The 18,974-nt window shown below is 32.8% G+C and overlaps 1 protein-coding gene across 24 annotated transcripts in view; it reads left to right on the top strand.

The window, feature by feature from the left end:
- The first annotated feature begins 552 nt into the window (after positions 1-552).
- Positions 553-18,974, top strand: part of LOC117342257 — a 28,010-nt gene continuing 9,588 nt past the window's right edge. For 8 of the 24 annotated variants that reach the window (XM_033904343.1, XM_033904325.1, XM_033904344.1 and 5 more), the window contains exons 1-11: positions 564-658; positions 1,822-1,975; positions 3,012-3,059; positions 3,924-4,007; positions 4,649-4,696; positions 5,538-5,621; positions 6,262-6,309; positions 7,257-7,340; positions 8,980-9,027; positions 9,810-9,893; positions 10,931-10,978. In XM_033904343.1, the coding sequence (XP_033760234.1) occupies positions 620-658; positions 1,822-1,975; positions 3,012-3,059; positions 3,924-4,007; positions 4,649-4,696; positions 5,538-5,621; positions 6,262-6,309; positions 7,257-7,340; positions 8,980-9,027; positions 9,810-9,893; positions 10,931-10,978 (769 nt within the window). In that variant the 5' untranslated portion in view covers positions 564-619. Of the gene's footprint in view, positions 659-1,821; positions 1,976-3,011; positions 3,060-3,908; positions 4,008-4,648; positions 4,697-5,537; positions 5,622-6,261; positions 6,310-7,256; positions 7,341-8,979; positions 9,028-9,809; positions 9,894-10,930; positions 10,979-11,176; positions 11,336-18,974 lie in introns of all 24 variants that reach the window. The other 16 variants (XM_033904338.1, XM_033904330.1, XM_033904346.1 and 13 more) reach the window with 15 other exon arrangements.

Below are 18,974 nucleotides of genomic sequence, written 5' to 3'. Positions count from 1 at the left end.
TTGACCCAATAACAATGACATCATATTTGATAGGTGGTAATCCCTTAATCAAGGACAAGAAAACGTAAGAAATTTGGGGCTGAATTTGACCCAATAACAATAACATCAGAACATGATACATTCTGGCTATTTAAATAACACTAGACAGAATTTAACCAGACAAATGTCATAGCAAAATATGTATAATACAATGTTGATGTCTGTTACTTGTTTCCCCCACAGATAGCACACTAGTTTTCCCCATGAGTTGCCCTCCAACATCCAAAACAACATTTTCCTAACGGCATCGCAATGAATCTCTACAGTTATAATAGTGACTGTTGATTTTGTAAACGACGTTAAATAAATGCTATCTTCATTATTATATTAATAATATCATGTTGAATGTTAGAAAATTTCCCCCGCTTTGCATGGTGGCTCTTTTTTGTATGTCCATATATTATGCGCATATTTGACTTTAAAGTTGTTTAACGATACGTAATTACATATAATGGACAATTTTCTAAAAGTTCACACAGATTTAATATATGTCACTCTATAAAACTCATCCCTGATGGTATAAATACCGTTTAAATATCGCTGTCTGGTAGTCTCGTTTTCACCATCCTTGAAGGCAGACATGGAGTACATCAGGACAATGCTTGTGATGGTAGTGGTGGTAAGTTTTTATCTATTTAGTACTTCTACTCTCTGTCTTTCTGTGTTCGTCTGAATTTGTGTCTTCCTTTACAACCAAATATATACGTAAATGTGCTTTGCAGTGGTGTGTCGCTGACAAAAATGATATCGATGGCTGGTGTGTCATTTGAAAAATCTGGTTGTTGTGTCATTCAAAAAATCTTTTAAACTTGTGGTTGGTGTGCCATTAGGACTTTTTTAAATATAAAAAGTGGTGTGTCATTTGAAAAAGCAAAACAAAACTTTGATATTTCTGGGTGGTTTTCCTATTACAAGTCTCAAATGTAATAAAAATTCTTAACATCAGCTCCTAAATACATATAGGGCCTTAGAGTGATATCAAATACTATAATTAGCATTGTAGAGCTGTCCTTCTCCATGTAGTAGGACGCTAAAAACTCGCTTAAATGTCAAACCTATATTGAGGCGGACGGACGGACGGCCAAGGTCGACTAGTGGGGTGTAGTGTTTTGTCTGTAAACTTGTGGGGTGCACAGCGCAAGTCGATCAGAATTTCAAAATCTGTATTTATTTCCGTTCATTCCGTCGCTAAAATAGCACATGCGCAGTGAGATTTAATGATTTGTGGGCAAAAAAACGAAAATATTCCTATAGCTGACGAATGCACCCCACAAGGATGTTGGGTGAGTACGGACAGACGGACAGACGGAATCGGAGCACAACAGTATTACCCCTCTTAGTCGTATTTGGGCAATACACATCGAACCGTTCACTTAAAGGGGGGCCGAGACTATAAAAAGAAATGGGCGGAGCTTATTTCAAAATGTTTCACTTTTTTCAGCAGGTTTCAGCTCAGAGACAATGTTTTTGTTTTTTGTTTTTTTGTTGTTGTATACAGTAGACATCAATAATTTATTATGCTGAAAATTGGTATATAACTGCCTCTAAGTATGATAAAAATATCTGTTAAGTATCATGTTTGAAAAAAATGTAATAAAGTAGCAATTTGAAATACAAATGTTGAAGTGCTGTTTCAATATATTCAAATATTCCTTTCTTTCTTCTCAAGTATTCCCTCGAATATTATACAGAAGGCCGACACCTGGGATGCTTGGGTTGTGTCCACTGTTAACCTGTCTCCCTTCTGTATGCGTTGTTTATATATTGTGTACATACTTTCAGTTGCTTCCTATTATCTCTGCCGCCAAGGTAGTGAAGCTAGACGGCTTTCCGTTTGGTGAAATGGCGGCAGGTCCAGCATCCCTGATCAATATGAAAGACACAATAAGTAAAATGATGAAAGCCAGGGAGACAAAGGAAAAGGACTTCAAACAAGGTAAAATATTATACTTATATATCTCAGAGTAAAATCCTAAAAACCAGTGAGGCCAAGGAAAAGAACTGCAAACAAGGTAAAATGTAATACTTATATATCTCAGAGTAAAATCCTAAAAGTAAGCAGGTCAAGGAAAAGGACTTCATACAAGGTAAAACATTATATCGCAGAGTAAAATCCTAAAATCTAGGAGACCAAGGAAAAGGACTTCAAACAAGCTTAAACGTTATATCTCAGAGTAAAATTGTTATAAAATAAAAAAATAGTTGATATTGTACCTGTTAAGAAATGACCACCTGACCCTTTTTCTGGTGAAGAGTAATATGGATACCATCTTTGATTAAGTTGTTATTCGGTGGAGCGTGGAATATGCACAGAACTGGTGACGTTTTATGTGACATTGTAAATCGGGACGTCATCACTGTTCATTCAGATATCACAAAAAGCATGACGCTATATTTACCATTGTATGGCACTGCCACTATATAACCCTACCAATTCAGTTGCGAGTTCACCAGCTTATGAACTGCCAACTGAAATTTGAATTTGAAAATTTCAAAAAAAAAAAAAAAATCGCACGACAAATAAAAAATCGCAGATGGTAAATATAAGCATTGAACGGCTTTCAGTTGGCATTCATAGTCAATATGAATGCCAACTGAAAGCCGTTCAATGCTTAAATAATCTTGATTTACATGATTTAAAAAAAAAACACTTTTATTTCTTAATAGGTACACAGGAAAATGCCTTGAAGTAAATTTGATCTGAAAAGATATTGACCTGAAATTGACCTAAAAAGGACCTGAAATAACGTGAATTCCACATGAAGATATTTTTAGGTCAATTTCAGATTAATTTGAAGTAAATTTCAGGTCAAATTCAGGTCAATTTGACCCGAAAATGTTCACATGAATTTAATTTCATCTGAAGACATTATGCCTGTGTTCATGTTTATATATGAGGATCCTCACAATGTCCCTCGAATACTACCATGTATAAATGTGATACACATAACTATATTTGTTCTTTACTACAGGAAGTGAAAAACCCCTGAAAAGGATGACCGATCCATATTCATATTCAGGTACCCTTGCTGTAATATTGTTTAATTCGTTTTTAGAGAAAAATCTGTTACTGTGTATTATATATTGTTATTGTGACGTCACAATATGTTATCATATACATAAATAGAGATGTATTCCGTTCTGGACGGACGTAATGAGACCATATTGTTTTACACTTCTTAAATCGACATAGTTTCCCCTCGTCCATATTTTCTTGCTATGATAGGTGTGGGCCTATCATATATCGTATATGTGTACACCTTATGCGCCAGCAAAATTTCATCCAAATGCAATTGAAACCTTTTCTATGAACAAAGTGTCAAACCAAACTGAATTAAAATATATTAGATATATATCATTACTATTACATCATTTCTTCTATCTATTGTAAATATGTAGATTTAAATCAATTTAATAGATTTTCTTTGTGAAACGAAGTGAATTATTATTTCTTTTACTAAAAATGTTAATTTAACCGATATAGATTTAGTTTTCATTTCATGTTTTAACAGACATTGTAAGAATGATGGGTTTATTCATGAATTCATCAGTGTGTTCGTTAATGGGTTATTAATGGATTCATTAATGTGTACGTTAATTGGTTCATTAATATGTTCGTTAACGGGTTATTATTGGATTCATTAATGTGTTCGTTAATGGATTCATTAATGTGTTCGTTAATGAATTCATTAATGTGTTCGTTAATGGGTTATCAATGTGTTCGTTAATGTGTACGTTAATGTGTTCGTTAACGGGTTCGTTAACGGGTTATCAATGGGTTCGTTCATGGATTAATATTGGGTACATTAATAGGTTTATTAATGTGTTCGTTAGTGGGTTCATTAATGTGTTCCTTTTCTTTCCGTTTGGTGAAATGGCGGCAGGTCCAGCATCCCTTATCAATATGAAAGACACAATTAGTGAAATGATGAAAGCCAGGGAGACAACGGAAAAGGACTTCAAACAAGGTAAAACATTATACTTATATATCTCAGAGTAAAAACCCTAAAATCCAGGGAGGCCAAGGAAAAGAATTTCAAACAAGGTTAAGCATTAACTACGTTATGTTCGTCTATCTGAGGGTAAATAGTTGATACCTGTTAAGAAATGACCGTTTACCCTCTTTCTGGTTAAGAGTAATATGAATACCATCTTTGATTAAGTTGTTATTCGGTGGAGCGAGGAATATGCACAGAACTGATGACGTTTTACGTGACATTGTAAGTCGGGACGTCATCATGCACTGTTCATTCAGATATCACAAAAAAACATGACGCTACAATCTTGATTAATATGATTTACAAAAAAAGAAACTTTTATTTCTTAACAGGTACAGAGGAAAAATGCCTTGAGGTAAATTTGATCTGAAAAGATATTAACTTGAAATTGACCTGAAAATGACATGAAAATAAGGTCAGTCAATTCCACATAAGTAAAAGTGATTTTCAGGTTAAATTCAGGTCAATTTGACCCGAAAATGTTCACATGAATTTGATCTTGAGAAATTTTGCCTGTGTTAACCTTTAGATATGAGGACCCTCACAATGGCCCTTGAATACTACCATGTATAAATGTGATACACATTAACTATGTTTGTTCTTTACTACAGGAAGTGAAAAACCCCTGAAAAGGATGACCGATCCATATTCATATTCAGGTAACCTTGCTTGTAATATTGTTTAATTAGCTTTTAGAGAAAAATCTGTTACTGTGTATTATATATTGTTATTGTGACGTCACAATATGTTATCATATACATAAATAGAGATGTATTCCGTTCTGGACGGACGTAATGAGACCATATTGTTTTACACTTCTTAAATCGACATAGTTTCCCCTCGTTCATATTTTCTTGCTATGATAGGTGTGGGCCTATCATATATCGTATATGTGTACACCTTATGCGCCAGCAAAATTTCATCCAAATGCAATTGAAACCTTTTCTATGAACAAAGTGTCAAACCAAACTGAATTAAAATATATTAGATATATATCATTACTATTACATCATTTCTTCTATCTATTGTAAATATGTAGATTTAAATTAATTTAATAGATTTTCTTTGTGAAACGAAGTGAATTATTATTTCTTTTACTAAAAATGTTAATTTAACCGATATAGATTTAGTTTTCATTTTATGTTTTAACAGACATTGTAAGAATGATGGGTTTATTCATGAATTCATCAATGTGTTCGTTAATGGGTTATTAATGGATTCATTAATGTGTACGTTAATTGGTTCATTAATGTGTTCGTTAACGGGTTATTATTGGATTCATTAATGTGTTCGTTAATGGATTCATTAATGTGTTCGTTAATGGGTTATCAATGTGTTCGTTAATGTGTACGTTAATGTGTTCGTTAACGGGTTCGTTAACGGGTTATCAATGGGTTCGTTCATGGATTAATATTGGGTACATTAATAGGTTCATTAATGTGTTCGTTAGTAGGTTCATTAATGTGTTCCTTTTCTTTCCGTTTGGTGAAATGGCGGCAGGTCCAGCATTCCTTATCAATATGAAAGACACAATTAGTAAAATGATGAAAGCCAGGGAGACAAAGGAAAAGGACTTCAAACAAGGTAAAACATTATACTTATAAATCTCAGAGTAAAAACCCTAAAATCCAGGGAGGCCAAGGAAAAGAATTTCAAACAAGGTTAAGCATTAACTACGTTATATTCGTCTATCTGAGGGTAAATAGTTGATACCTGTTAAGAAATGACCGTTTACCCTCTTTCTGGTTAAGAGTAATATGAATACCATCTTTGATTAAGTTGTTATTCGGTGGAGCGAGGAATATGCACAGAACTGATGACGTTTTACGTGACATTGTAAGTCGGGACGTCATCATGCACTGTTCATTCAGATATCACAAAAAAACATGACACTACAATCTTGATTAACATGATTTACAAAAAAAGAAACTTTTATTTCTTAACAGGTACAGAGGAAAAATGCCTTGAGGCAAATTTGATCTGAAAAGATATTAACTTGAAATTGACCTGAAAATGACATGAAAATAAGGTCAGTCAATTCCACATAAGTTGAAGTGATTTTCAGGTTAAATTCAGGTCAATTTGACCCGAAAATGTTCACATCAATTTGATCTTGAGAAATTTTGCCTGTGTTAACCTTTAGATATAAGGACCCTCACAATGTCCCTTGAATACTACCATGTATAAATGTGATACACATAACTATATTTGTTCTTTACTACAGGAAGTGAAAAACCCCTGAAAAGGATGACCGATCCATATTCATATTCAGGTACCATTGCTTGTAATATTGTTTAATTCGTTTTTAGAGAAAAATCTGTTACTGTGTATTATATATTGTTATTGTGACGTCACAATATGTTATCATATACATAAATAGAGATGTATTCCGTTCTGGACGGACGTAATGAGACCATATTGTTTTACACTTCTTAAATCGACATAGTTTCCCCTCGTTCATATTTTCTTGCTATGATAGGTGTGGGCCTATCATATATCGTATATGTGTACACCTTATGCGCCAGCAAAATTTGATCCAAATGCAATTGAAACCTTTTCTATGAACAAAGTGTCAAACCAAACTGAATTAAAATATATTAGATATATATCATTACTATTACATCATTTCTTCTATCTATTGTAAATATGTAGATTTAAATTAATTTAATTGATTTTCTTTGTGAAACGAAGTGAATTATTATTTCTTTTACTAAAAATGTTAATTTAACCGATATAGATTAAGTTTTCATTTTATGTTTTAACAGACATTGTAAGAATGATTGGTTTATTCATGAATTCATCAATGTGTTCGTTAATGGGTTATCAGTGTGTTCGTTAATGTGTACGTTAATGTGTTCGTTAATGGGTTATTAATGGATTCATTAATGTGTACGTTAATGGATTCATTAATGTGTTCGTTAATGGGTTATCAATGTGTTCGTTAATGTGTACGTTAATGTGTTCGTTAACGGGTTCGTTAACGGGTTATCAATGGGTTCGTTCATGGATTAATATTGGGTACATTAATGGATTCATTAATGTGTTCGTTAATGGATTCATTAATGTGTTCGTTAATGTGTACGTTAATGTGTTCGTTAACGGGTTATTAATGGGTTCGTTCATGGATTAATATTGGGTACATTAATAGGTTCATTAATGTGTTCGTTAGTAGGTTCATTAATGTGTTCCTTTTCTTTCCGTTTGGTGAAATGGCGGCAGGTCCAGCATCCCTCATCAATATGAAAGACACAATAAGTAAAATGATGAAAGCCAGGGAAACCAAGGAAAAGGACTTCAAACAAGGTAAAACTTTATACTTATATATCTCAGAGTAAAATCCTAAAAGTAAGGAGGCCAAGGAAAAGGACTTCAAACAAGGTAAAACATTATACTTATATATCTCAGAGTAAAATCCTAAAAGTAAGGAGGCCAAGGAAAAGGACTTCAAACAAGGTAAAACTTTATACTTATATATCTCAGAGTAAAATCCTAAAAGTAAGGAGGCCAAGGAAAAGGACTTCAAACAAGGTAAAACTTTATACTCATATATCTCAGAGTAAAATCTTAAAGGTAAGGAGGCCAAGGAAAAGGACTACAAACAATGTAAAACATTATACTTATATATCTCAGAGTAAAATCCTTAAAGTAAGGAGGCCAAGGAAAAGGACTTCAAACAAGGTAAAACATTATACTTATATATCTCAGAGTAAAAACCCTAAAATCCAGGGAGGCCAAGGAAAAGGACTTCAAACAAGGTAAAACGTTATACTTATATATCTCAGAGTAAAATCCTAAAAGTAATGAGGCCAAGGAAAAGGACTTCAAACAAGGTAAAACGTTATACTTATATATCTCAGAGTAAAATCCTAAAAGTAATGAGGCCAAGGAAAAGGACTTCAAACAAGGTAAAACTTTATACTTATATATCTCAGAGTAAAATCCTAAAATCCAAGGAGGCCAAGGAAAAGAACTGCAAACAAGGTAAAATGTTATACTTATATATCTCAGAGTAAAATCCTAAAAGTAAGCAGGCCAAGGAAAAGGACTTCAAACAAGGTAAAACATTATATCGCAGAGTAAAATTCTAAAATCTAGGAGACCAAGGAAAAGGACTTCAAACAAGCTTAAACGTTATACTTATATATCTCAGAGTAAAATAGTTATAAAATAGAAAAAATAGTTGATATTGTACCTGTTAAGAAATGACCACCTGACCTTTTTCTGGTGAAGAGTAATATGAAAACCATCTTTGATTAAGTTGTTATTCGGTGGAGCGTGGAATATGCACAGAACTGGTGACGTTTTATGTGACATTGTAAATCGGGACGTGATCACTGTTCATTCAGATATCACAAAAAGCATGACGCTATATTTACCATTGTATGGCACTGCCACTATATAACCCTACCAATTCAGTTGCGAGTTCACCAGCTTATGAACTGCCAACTGAAATTTGGATTTGAAAATTTCAAAAAAAAATCGCACGACAAATAAAAAATCGCAGATGGTAAATATAAGCATTGAACGGCTTTCAGTTGGCATCCATAGTCAATATGAATGCCAACTGAAAGCCGTTCAATGCTTAAATAATCTTGATTTACACGATTTAAAAAAAAACACTTCTATTTCTTAATAGGTACACAGGAAAAATGCCTTGAAGTAAATTTGATCTGAAAAGATATTGACCTGAAATTGACCTAAAAGGGACCTGAAATAACGTGAATTCCACATAAAGATATTTTTAGGTCAATTTCAGATTAATTTGAAGTAAATTTCAGGTCAAATTCAGGTCAATTTGACCCGAAAATGTTCACATCAATTTAATTTCATCTGAAGACATTGTGCATGTGTTCATGTTTATATATGAGGATCCTCACAATGTCCCTCGAATACTACCATGTATAAATGTGATACACATAACTATATTTGTTCTTTACTACAGGAAGTGAAAAACCCCTGAAAAGGATGACCGATCCATATTCATATTCAGGTACCATTGCTTGTAATATTGTTTAATTCGTTTTTAGAGAAAAATCTGTTACTGTGTTATATGTATTGTTATTGTGACGTCACAATATGTTATAATATACATAAATAGAGATGTATTCCGTTCTGGACGGACGTAATGAGACCATATTGTTTTACACTTCTTAAATCGACATAGTTTCCCCTCGTTCATATTTTCTTGCTATGATAGGTGTGGGCCTATCATATATCGTATATGTGTACACCTTATGCGCCAGCAAAATTTGACCCAAATGCAATTGAAACCTTTTCTATGAACAAAGTGTCAAACCAAACTGAATTAAAATATATTAGATATATATCATTACTATTACATCATTTCTTCTATCTATTGTAAATATGTAGATTTAAATTAATTTAATAGATTTTCTTTGTGAAACGAAGTGAATTATTATTTCTTTTACTAAAAATGTTAATTTAACCGATATAGATTTAGTTATCATTTTATGTTTTAACAGACATTGTAAGAATGATGGGTTTATTCATGAATTCATCAATGTGTTCGTTAATGGGTTATTAATGAATTCATTAATATGTTCGTTAATGAATTCATTAATGTGTTCGTTAATGGGTTATCAATGTGTTCGTTAATGTGTACGTTAATGTGTTCGTTAACGGGTTCGTTAACGGGTTATTAATGGGTTCGTTCAGGGATTAATATTGGGTACATTAATAGGTTCATTAATGTGTTCGTTAGTAGGTTCATTAATGTGTTCCTTTTCTTTCCGTTTGGTGAAATGGCGGCAGGTCCAGCATCCCTTATGAGTATGAAAGACACAATTAGTAAAATGATGAAAGCCAGGGAAACTAAGGAAAAGGACTTCAAACAAGGTAAAACTTTATACTTATATATCTCAGAGTAAAATCCTAAAAGTAATGAGGCCAAGAAAAAGGACTTCAAACAAGGTAAAACTTTATACTTATATATCTCAGAGTAAAATCCTAAAAGTAAGGAGGCCAAGGAAAAGGACTTCAAACAAGGTAAAACTTTATACTTATATATCTCAGAGTAAAATCCTAAAAGTAATGAGGCCAAGGAAAAGGACTTCAAACAAGGTAAAACTTTATACTTATATATCTCAGAGTAAAATCCTAAAAGTAAGGAGGCCAAGGAAAAGGACTTCAAACAAGGTAAAACTTTATACTTATATATCTCAGAGTAAAATCCTAAAAGTAAGGAGGCCAAGGAAAAGGACTTCAAACAAGGTAAAACTTTATACTTATATATCTCAGAGTAAAAACCCTAAATCCAGGGAGGCCAAGGAAAAGAATTTCAAACAAGGTTAAGCATTAACTACGTTATATTCCTCTATCTGAGGGTAAATAGTTGATACCTGTTAAGAAATGACCGTTTACCCTCTTTCTGGTTAAGAGTAATATGAATACCATCTTTGATTAAGTTGTTATTCGGTGGAGCGAGGAATATGCACAGAACTGATGACGTATTACGTGACATTGTAAGTCGGGACGTCATCACTGTTCATTCAGATATCACAAAAAAAACATGACGCTACAATCTTGATTAACATGATTTACAAAAAAAGAAACTTTTATTTCTTAACAGGTAAACAGGAAAAATGCCTTGAGGTCAATTTGATCTGAAAAGATATTAACTTGAAATTGACCTGAAAATGACATGAAAATAAGGTCAGTCAATTCCACATGAACTTTTCGGGTCAATTTCAGGTTAAGTTGAAGTGATTTTCAGGTTAAATTCAGGTCAATTTGACCCGAAAATGTTCACATGAATTTGATCTTGAGAAATTTTGCCTGTGTTAACCTTTAGATATGAGAACCCTCACAATGTCCCTTGAATACTACCATGTATAAATGTGATACACATTAACTATGTTTGTTCTTTACTACAGGAAGTGAAAAACCCCTGAAAAGGATGACCGATCCATATTCATATTCAGGTACCATTGTAATGTATCATCTCTTATGTTTTAAGAACACTAGCATTTATCATGATAAATGGACAATAACAAGCTAAATTTACTACTGTCTCTTCCTGCGAATTTTACCCAAATAAATACCCGAAGAAAACTATCATTGATTAAATGCTATTTCACACAACGTTCTCTTCTTTAAACAATTTACGTATTCATTGACAGGTTACTACTACAAACGTGACGTCACTAGGAGCCTCGATCATGGGTCTCCTGGCACCAAAGCTGACTCCGTGAAAAAACTCAGTAATGAGGAAAAGCTGAAGCGTGCTCTTAACTTTGGAAATTTGTTCAATGGAAGAGAAACATGGTTTCACGCAGCAGGTAAGTGTAGGCTTCTAACTAGTTATACACCAGTGTCGAATATATTTCACCAGTGTCGAATATATTTCACCAGTGTCGAATATATTTCACCGTCAAGATACATACATACTAAATAGGGTAGTTCTAGGAATCGTATCAATCTGGGAAATGTATAACGATTCCTTGGGTATTTTAAGTTGCTTAATTGAATGAAAATTCAATTGCTGTGCTTAAAGCAAATACCGGAAGTGATTGTAGATGGCTTGCCGGATGTTGCGTTGTCTTCATACACCTGGTGTAGATAAGAACCTATTTTTTGACAATGAGATAATAGCTTGGATATTCTTACTTCCTGCTTGACCACCACCGGTCGACAAGGGCGAACGAGAGTTATTGAGATAAGTTGATATATCATATTTCGCAATAGCTCTACGTTGTGTCTGAATGAAACATTTCCGGGTGGTATGTAATAGCAATGCTGTGAATATCATTACTTGTTTATTGTGGAATAAACTAGTTTTGTTTATGCAAAGATTAAAACCAAGTGAGCATAGATAAAGTAGTAAAATATTTTTTCTATCTTCGATTGTCCCAAAAATATAGACAATTGGTCTTACGCGCCATATAATAAAACTAAAATTCTACATATGGTTTAATTTTTGTTTTAACAGGAATATATAGTAAATGTTCGATAAGATCATACCTCTTCAACTCTGTTTCAGGAAAGAATGGGCCGCCTGGAACTCGTTAAACCGAAATGAAGTGAAAATCTGTATTCTGAGGTATTATAAACATATATGTATATGCATTTTCATGTCTTTGTCAATAAGCACCAATGAACAAGATTGCCAATCTGTTTTGAAGAAATATTGAAGAATAACTTTCATTTTCAATCAGGGGTACCTGGTTGTTTTTCCCTTGTAGGTTTCAGGGTTTCCATGTCAATCAGGGTTGTTACATTTTGGCCCCTTTTATTCAATAACGTTTTTCTCTAGTTGGATTTGTGGTTTAGCGTAACTCATTTTTTAATTGATACTGTACATACATCAATGTTATCACACACAATCATGTATTATTGTAATCATTAATCTTGTAATAATTTCTTTAGGGAATGTACTAGTACATAACTTTTGTTGTTTATTTATTATTTATTTATTTATTTTATTTATTTATTTTTATTCATTTATTTGTTATCTGTTTATTTATTGATTTATTTGTTTATTTATTTATATTGATTGATTGATTGATTGATTTATTTTAAATTTATTAATTTTTATTTATTTATTTATTTTTTGGTAGGTGAGACAGGACGACATAAACATGATAAGGTGAAGAGGACGGAAAGACACGAGCGCGGAACGGACGTACACCTTTTTGATAACACATTGTTATGATATTATGAGTCAATAAATAACATAGCTGACGGATATTTGTTCCGTTAAGTTATTTCTCGTCAAAGTGCTTCAATAATTTTATCATACAAACACAAAGATGAATGCTATCTTACCCCGACCGTGTTTATTTTGCGTTTAGAATTCCAATCACATGGAAGGTACATCCCTTATACAATAAATCAACTGAATGCCGTGAAACGTTAACATGATGATGCCTGTTCAATGAGGATAAAAGTTTGACGAAACGCATAACCATCATTCGAATGATCCGAATTGGCGGATGATTTAAGCCCGCCATTATTAGATAGTAAAAAGCAAATCCAATAGATATTTTTAGCCTATGGAATTATATTTTGTATTTTTTAAATAAAACAAATGTGGTTGAATGTGAATATTTAAAGTCAAATATCAAAACGATAAATATTCCACAACCAAAAACAGTATAAAAGTGAAGACAAAGTAATGAGACCGTTATTTATCGCAGGTTCTCTGGTTTCTGCTTTATTTTTACCAGGAGAGAAATGTCTGCCAGAATAATTTCACAGGGAAGAAATCTGCGTGAGAATTATGATTTAATGTTGTCTTGTAAATAAATGTAAACGAATGGGCAAATATATTTATAATAATTTTTTAATTATGAAATCAACCAAATAAGGCTACAGAAAAAGTGTACAATTCTCACGTGCGCTAATTATCTTCTTTCTAAGAAGTATTGCACGTGTACACTTTTGAAAACGTCATAACACTGCCTGTATATACATGACTATTTTATGTACAGGTGAAGTAGATGACAAACATCTCTCTATCCACATGGTTCTTCATTATTATACATTTATTTTCTCAAGGTATGATATGTGCATATGTGATAATTTCTCTAAATATTCTCAAGGTATGATATGTGCATATGTGATAATTTCCTTAAATAATGTCAACGTGTCATATATGAATGTGTGATAATTTCCCCAAATAATCTCAAGGTATCATTTATGTATGTTTGGTAATTTCCCTAAATAATTCCAAGATATCATATCTCAAAGTGAAAAATACAAATGTGCAGAACTATGACCGAACCTACCTACTCATAAACGAAAATGTATATTGGAACAAAATTTTACCCGGAAATATTCAGCATCAGTTTATCCTAAGATGTAAACAACAATTTTACACTTAAAACAATGGCGCAAAGATTTGTTTTGTTTGCTCGTTATAAGATATAATGTGAACTTTTGTATCAAAATGATATTAAATATAAAAACACCAGTCGCAGCATCATTACAGTTTATCACAGAATATTTTGTATAAACGCTCATGTCATGTTTTGAATGTCATGAATGATGATATGTTACCTATTCTGATATATAACATGATATTAATATGACGCCACATACCTACATATCATATAATTTGCATAACAGACAAATGGTTTAAAATGTGCTTAAAGAGCGACATGGCAAACGCGTTTTCGTGTATGTACTAAAAAATCAATTTGATGACGTGATGAATATAAACTTTAAATTTGTTTCTATTCAATACGAGATTTATTGTACCATATAACATATCTGTTCTACATGTATCTTTGTTCGACCATTACTCATGAAGAATGTAAATGACCATGTCACATTGAAATGTACGATAGAGCTTTCTCTAATTTGAGATTCCCTAATGTTACTGACATTTAATTGAAAGTAAAATAAACAAGATTAAAGCAAATTTCCATTGTACATAATGTACATATTATAATAAATGCTGTATGTACAATAGATAGTGAAAAAGAGCTGATAGTTACCTTCGACACCCTGCCAAACTGTTCCTCGTCATTCATGCGATGTTCGCCATGGCCCCAGTTTCATTGACATTCCCTAAGCTTTAAGAATTCCTGAACTAAGATAACCAACATGTAAGCATTGTTGGATTTCAGGGAAAATTCGTTAAGGAAACTTTCCTTAGATTCCGTAATGATTTCCTTTCGGAAATCTCCAGTTAAGAATTTTCTTTAAGTGAAGTAATGTTGGTTAAACAGGTGTCTGGTCTTTTACTGTGAAATGGTAAACAGTCTCTCTTCACGTTTTCATCAGATGCATCTGTAGTAAAATATGATGGCATCGAGGGCCATTAAAACCATTAATACGCGATTCATACTTGACGTGCCCTGGAAGGTTTGATTCCCTGATCGGACGTAAAAAAGGTTTTGGGTCGCCTGTTCGATCACGTGGGTTTCCATGGCACTCCGGTTTCCTCCACAGTAAAGTAGTCTAGCTTATCCAACATCAAAATGACGTTAAAAAGTATTTTTGTTGACAACAACGACGTTATTTAATCAAGACGTTAATTGACAGATTGCGGTTAAAACTCCAACAAACTTCTTATACTGAAAAAAGTATCGTATATGAATGGCCGTTTTCTAATCCGTGGTCAGGATTGGTACTTATGACTGCGGAGATCTTAAAATTCATTAAAAAAAGTAATTTATGAAAAGAATACTCTACAGGTAACCCAGACTCAATGTAAAGAATGGAAGCAAACACTATAGATGTATATTTTACCTTTTTGGAAGCTACTTTTTCTAAAAGGTAAGCATACTCCTGCTATCTGTGTCCTCAAGATTTCTTAGGTGGTAAGAAACACGGCAACATACATACAGTTTTCTGATAAATAAAGGTATAACGAATAAGTAACTTCTTGTCTGACCATACGGTAAAGGGGTATTGATACTTTATAAGGTAAACTACTGAGAATAAATATTTGGTGGAATTGGAATATTGATATTAAATAAGGGAAACTATTGAGGATAAATTCTTGGTGAAATTGGAATCATCATAAATGAATACCGGTCATAGAGTCCATATGCATGACACACTATACATACATTGTCGTGTAACAAAAGCCAATTTCAGCAAATTGATATATTTATACATAATTTGTAACCAAGGTTACACAAACTCTTGCAAATCAGCAACGACGGACTAAAAACCGATCCTTGTGGAATTCCAGCTGGAACATTTTGATGCATAACCTTCAGTTAGTAATCTACTTTCTGTGTGATGAAAAGTTTTGAAAACAGTTTAAAAGATTACATTTGAAACTTTAGAGTAGTTCATTGTGCCAAACTCTTTCAAAAGCATTGTATTTGTCTCAGATTTTGAATATGATTTCTTTATTTTGATATTAGCAATAAACAATGGCACGGTAAATAGGTAACAATTGATTTATAAAGACTAATGTATTTCGAAATTATATCACTCCTCCGGACCGCCTGGTCGTATTGTACTTTTCCAGGGGTCTCCAATTAATTATATACTTTTGTTTAAAATTTTCCCTCGTTTAATCAATTTTGAATTTGAATTAGTTTCCTTATTATTTATTTTCGACTTTAATATGCCACTTGAGAAAGGACTAAAGGAATAATTGAATTTTGCCCACGAACCAACATGATCCAAACAACCTCTGGTGGGCAACACTAAGTAGGCCCAAGCACAGGTCCCTGGAACCTTTTAGATTTTTATGCATATATTATGTGCTGTCTCTATGTTTGCTACAAAAAGCACCTGATTTTGGACAAATTGATTCGTAAAAAATACAATTGTTCATGTAACAGGTCCTTATCAAAAATATGGAAAGTAACTCATTTTAGGACATTTAAATCTACACCAATAACATCTATATGAGCATGAATATTAGTATCAATCTATTACATCAAGTCAGCATAATTATCAAATCGAGACAATTATTACGTATGTCAACAATGATGATGACAAGATGTGACGTTACGTTAATGAGGTTTTCGGTAAATGAACTCAATTTGTATGAACCTGTTTGCACTTTAAAATACCAATCATTATAACCCCAGGAACATCCCCGCTTTGGTGTACAGCATTACAGAGCAGACGACAGGCAACACCACGTGATTATCATAAAACTACATGAATAAACATGAGCGCCTGTTGAGTGAGATCTTAGCGATCATATAAGGCATTTCCATGACATTTGTACGAAATCAGTTGCAAATGTCATCTATTTGATTCTATCAGACAAGTCAAATCCAAAATATTTTCTTCATGCGAGTATCTTCTCGCTAAATCGCACCAAGAACTATATATTATTTTCATTTACATGGACGAAATAAATTCTAGACGTTACAAAAAATTAAGAACATATTCAATTCCAAAGCGAATTGTCTACAATTATGTTTACACAATTTATTTCATTTGCGTTGTTATACAAATTGCTGTACACGGAGGAATGGTGGTCTAGTGGTAGGACGCAGGGCTAAGGGAGCGAAGGGTCTCTAGTTCGAGTCCCAGCACGGGCGCTGTGTTGTATATGTGAACAAGATATTTCACCAAGTTGTGTTTTAGTGGACTGAGCTGTAAATAAGTACTTGAGAGGGCAGTTAAAGAAAGATCTTAGCGCCAAACGGGGACACCCAGCTGTATTGTCCACATGGAATTGAAAAAGACAATGGATAGTAGCTAAAGGGCAGATAACTACACGCAAATGGTTTGTCTCGAAAACGAGAGTAAAACAGCAGAGAAGTTTACATTACCATAATTTCAGATGACCTGATTTAGGTATTTCTTGAACATTTTCCGATAAGCATGCTCTCTATGACACAGTACCCTTTACAATTTAAATGTGGTAGAATCTTCCAAATCCCGTTATATGTTTCCATCTGTTTTTTGTTTGTCTGTCCACACAATAAGCACGTTTTTGACATGAGAAATGTTTTTATGTATATGATAATTATACATAATGGTCAATTTCCTAATAGGTCTCACCACACAGATTTTACAGATGTAATATAATTAAAAATTATTACTGATGGTATAAAACGCTGTCCTTAACTCGCTCTTTGGTAAATTGATTTCTCACCATCCTAAAAGGTAGGAGTTTTTTTTTTTTTTTTTTTTTTTCTATATTATATATTTGTACGTATCCACTTGGTAAACTTTCTCTTTTATAAAATCTGTATTTACTTCGATATTTCTTTTGCCAATCCTAAATATTTCTGGGTTATAAACCTGTTTGAGGACTTTTTGTCCCCGAGTTTCCCCTTAACCCGCATGCCATATATGAAATTCGTCAGTTCATAATATACATACGTTCATATATTTTAATCTTATTTTCTTTTAATCCTGCATATTGTTTCAAATTAAGGATCAAGTGTTCCTTCGGTTTTTATTTTTGTCGTTTTTATGTATATATATGTGTGTGTTTTCATGTGTTAAGACCCCTTTGAATGTTCAATCTTCCTTCCTCAATCGTTGTGCTTTTGGCCTCTATCGTTACTAGCGAATATTAGACGGATGAGGCAGATAAAGCTATGATGCAGTTTTATTTTCATAACCGAGTATATGCTGTACTTGCATTTTTCTAAACTGATGTTTAAAGATGTTTTTAATTTTTCTGTCTTTTGTTAATCCTCAGTCTGCTAGTTTTACTAATATACCCCTGTTGATACATTTAAATAAATCAAATTAATACTATATCTTATCACTGTCGAAATAATCCATTTATTGGAAACAAAAAACAAAACAAAAAATTCTGATATTGCGTCTATAATATATTTAATTTGATTTAATTGTTTTATTCCATTTCAATTAAAATCAAACTGCCACACTTTTTTTTATTTTCTAATTAAGAAAAAAATACAAAAGACGGTTGTTTGTCTAAAATATGTCTAAAAAAGTCATTGAAAATGGGAGGTTTTCAAAAATTGCCAAAACAAAGAACAAAAAAGTCAGGCATCATTTTACTATATATAAATTTAATACAGCTGTAGTTAGAAAAAAAACATTATTTAATGCAAGTTGTCAATTATAGGCCTAATTAGACTTAATAGCACAAATACCATACTGCAGTAGATAATAGTGAATGTTGATTTTGTGAACGACGTTAAATAAATGCTACAAATTGTATCTTCAGTATGCGCATATTTGACTTTAAAGTTGTTTAGCGATACGTAATTACATATAATGGACAATTTTCTAAAAGTTCACACAGATTTAATATATGTCACAAGCTAAAACGCATCCCTGATGGTATAAATACCGTTTAAATCTCGCTGTCTGGTTGTCTCGTTTTTCACCATCGTTGAAGGCAGACATGGAGTACATCAGGCCAATGCTTGTGATGGTAGTGGTGGTAAGTTTTTATCTATATAATACTTCTACTCTCTGTCTTTCAATGTTCGTCTGAATTTGTGTCTTCCTCTACAACCAAATATATATTTAAATGTGCTATGCAGTGGTGTGTCTTTTGATAAATAT

Source organism: Pecten maximus, chromosome 14 (genome assembly GCF_902652985.1).
Source record: "Pecten maximus chromosome 14, xPecMax1.1, whole genome shotgun sequence".
Classification (NCBI taxonomy): domain Eukaryota; kingdom Metazoa; phylum Mollusca; class Bivalvia; order Pectinida; family Pectinidae; genus Pecten; species Pecten maximus.
The sequence above is the reverse complement of the archived record's forward strand: the minus strand, read 5'-3'. Positions and strand labels throughout refer to the sequence as shown.